Source organism: Phaethon aethereus, assembly GCF_964289735.1.
Source record: "Phaethon aethereus genome assembly, chromosome: 9".
Classification (NCBI taxonomy): Eukaryota; Metazoa; Chordata; class Aves; order Phaethontiformes; family Phaethontidae; genus Phaethon; species Phaethon aethereus.
Window position 1 is genome coordinate 12,253,348 of NC_138585.1, and position 3,202 is coordinate 12,256,549.

Below are 3,202 nucleotides of genomic sequence, written 5' to 3' on the forward strand. Positions count from 1 at the left end.
GGCACAGAGGCTGAGTTAAAGAGCCGCTACGCTCTGTGCAGTATGATACCAGCGTTTCCTAAGGAAGTACCACCCTTCTTTTTGAAAATGGAGTATACAAGCAGTTTCTCACCTGAACTCCAAGTTGTAACGCCCTTGTGTAATAGTATCGTATACTTGTTACTTGTTCTGTCAGGCAAAATCAAAATGCATCTGTTTAAAATCTGAACATATTTTACAAAGATGTCTCTTTATACAGAAAGTTCAATCTACAATTAGCTGTTTGTCGTCTCAGAAGGGTAATACCTGGGTTGCTGTGAAAAGATACTGCTTTGGAAAATACCTCATAATTCTTGTCTTTGAACCCCCCCTCAAAGCTTCTGAAGAAGGACTTCAAAACACCCAGCTGCAGCCACAACTAATCAAAATAGGAAAAAGTGGGGAATTATGAGAAAGTGCCAGTATCCAGTATTTGTAGAACCAGATTTTAGGTCCTGAACTCAGACTCAGCAGTACCTTATTCTGCAACTAATTTTAGGATGGTAAATCTGATGGAGTGCTCTAATTAAAGAGCAGAAGAAACCAGTTCCATGTAATTCTTTAAAAGATCCAGAATGAGATCTCATGCATCAGTTACTCTCTTTACATCCACAGAACTCCCACCGAGCTTATGGAAAGTCTGGCATCTGACTTTGACTCTAAAGGGCTGATTTGGGGGTGATTTACCAGGGAAGATAAAGGGGCCCCTTAGCAACCCCCTGAACGCGACAGACGTGCTGGAGGACTAGCCAGGCCATTATGCAGTGCCTTTCTTCTCCCCCCGCTCCTGCTCCAAACTAGTTTGACCCCTTTCTGGTTCAGTTATTTTACATATTCCTCTATTTTGTTTTGGTATCCAAGTGGCTGCACCAACCACTCACCGCCTGTCTAATTAAAGTCTCTCCATCAACTAGTAATTCTGTAATAATTCACAGCTGTTTTTCCTCTATCTGCTAAATCTATTGTTCCCCGGCTGAAAGGGCTGCAAGACCTTAAAAACTATAGATAGCTATCGATTTGTTTGCATTTAAAATCCAGTATGTGGCTGCAAAGGCCAGTTACAGCATCACAGAGGAAGATCAATGTCAGTGCATAATTTGCTAGGAAATTTCACACAGGAGTTGATTAAAAGTCCATGAGTAATCATTGCACAAGTGTCTTCAGGTGTGTATATATACACACATATATATGTAGCTAATAAATAGATAGCTAGATATATAAATATATATATATGTATATACAGAGCTAGCTTAAACCTAATTGTTACAAAATTAGTAAGTGGCATTCACAGTTCATGCATTCTTCCTAGTAGCAGAGCTAAATTATTTCAGCTTATACTCTAAGCAGCAACATACCAGTAAGCGTTTGCTTGCTTCCCCTGGTAACCTAGTAGTTTAAAGAGCATGAGCAGTTCAGCCACGGTCGTTTTCTCTGGCAACCCTCCGCAAAAGGAACCTGGCTCTTCCACAGGTGTGTTTCCCCCAGGTTTCACGGCATCTTCAGGACATGGTGGGGCTGCTCTGAGGGTTGCCACTCTAAAGGTCGTCGGCCTGAGGGGCCCCAGCCCAAGGGTCACTGGCATGGTGGTCGGTGGCCCGTCTAGTCCTGTTTGCAGAGGTCTGCGACGTTGAGGAACCTCCTGACAACCACGGCCAGGCAGAGAGTCAGGAGCAGCATATACCCCACGGTGCCCAGGTAGGTGGGGGCAGCCAGGGGTGCCTTGAGGAACTCGGCCAGCCCGTCCTCCACATAGTGCACCTGGTCATAGATGCTGAGGAAGGTGAAGATGTGGAAGAGCTGGTGGCTGTGCCCCACGATGTCAAAGAGCCCCGGATGGATCCGCTCGGGGATTTTGCTGACATTGAAGAAGGCGGCCACCAGCAGCCAGCAGTAGCGCCGGTAGAAGTAGACGAAGAGTGTGGGGTTGCGGGTGCGGAGGTCAAAGAGGAGGCTCTCCACCATGATGGGACAAGCCATGCTCAGCGGCATGGCAAAGACAAAGGTGCGCACGGCAAAGGGGTAGGCGCAGCAGGCGGCGCGGCTGCGGCAGCAGGCGGCCGTGCAGCCCACGGCCAGCGCCAGGGCCACGGGCAGCACCAGGGCGCGGTAGGCCGCAATGGGCAGGCTGCAGTCCAGCTGCCAGCCCAGCCGTTGCTGCACGTAGCGGCTCATGGCGCTGGCGTCCAGAAGGCTCAGCCCTGGCAGCAAGTAGTAGGAGTAGGCCACGGTGCTGGCAAAGCCATAGTAGCTGATGGAGGCGTAGTCCAGGTAGAAGAAGGCGGCGCGGAGGCGTGGGGAGAGGCAGCTGAAGAGGTGGGCCGTGCAGCTCATGGCAAAGGTGAGCAGCACCCCCGAGGCATAGCACCAGAGGGGCAGCAGGGCCGGGTGGTGGAAGGGCACGTCCCCGGCGCCCCGCAGCAGCAGCAGCCGCCCGAAGCGGCTGAGGAAGAGCAGCAGCGGGATGAAGTGCGTCCAGAAGTTGAGGGTCTCGTTGGTGGGCTGCAGCACCGAGGCCAGGCACTCCTGCGCCGAGCAGTGCAGCCGCCGGTAGCCCGAGAGGATGAAGCACTCCACGAAGTCCTCGGGCACCTCGTCCCACCGCAGCAGCGCGGCCGGGCGAGGAGGCGGCACCGCCTCCTCCTTGTCCCCCTCGCCCGCCGGCATGCCGCTGCCCCCGCCGGCCCCGGGCCACCCGGCCGCCCCCGGCCCGCCGCCCGCTGCCTCACCCCGCCGCCGCCGCCCGGGTGAGGTAGAGCCGCAGCCGGCGGCGGAGGAGCCGCGGTGGCTCTGCGCTTCGCCGCCGCCGCCGCCCCCGGCAGCATCGCTCATTGCAGCAGCGGCAGTGGCGGCACCGCCGCGCCTCCTCCCGCCCCGCAGCCCGGCATCGCGGTAACTGGAAACCGGCGGCGCATCCAGCGCGGCTCAGGGCTGCTGGGGAACGGGGAGGGACGCCTCCGCCGCCCCGGGTAGGGTTTCCCGGCGAGGGAGGCGCTGGACACCCGAGCCGCCGTTAATGATGGATGCGGCCGCCGCGGGGTCGGGGTGAGGGGGCCGGGCCCGGGAGAGCCCCGCGGCCGCCCCGGCCGAGCCTCCCCGCAGCGAGGCGTGCGGCCGGGCCCGGGCAGCGCCCTCAGATCCACGCCGCTTTGGACGGGGCCCTTCCCACGAGGGCGTTTTGGTACAA

At 56.4% G+C, this 3,202-nt stretch overlaps 1 protein-coding gene across 1 annotated transcript; it reads right to left on the reverse strand.

Annotated features, from left to right (window-relative positions):
- Positions 1-1,617: 1,617 nt before the first annotated feature.
- On the reverse strand, positions 1,618-2,994 carry PAQR9 (progestin and adipoQ receptor family member 9; the record flags this gene model as incomplete). The annotated part of the gene is made up of 1 exon (XM_082003915.1): positions 1,618-2,994. The coding sequence occupies exon 1, from the start codon at positions 2,845-2,847 to the stop codon at positions 1,618-1,620; it is 1,230 nt and encodes a 409-aa protein (XP_081860041.1). The 5' UTR covers positions 2,848-2,994.
- Positions 2,995-3,202: the final 208 nt, after the last annotated feature.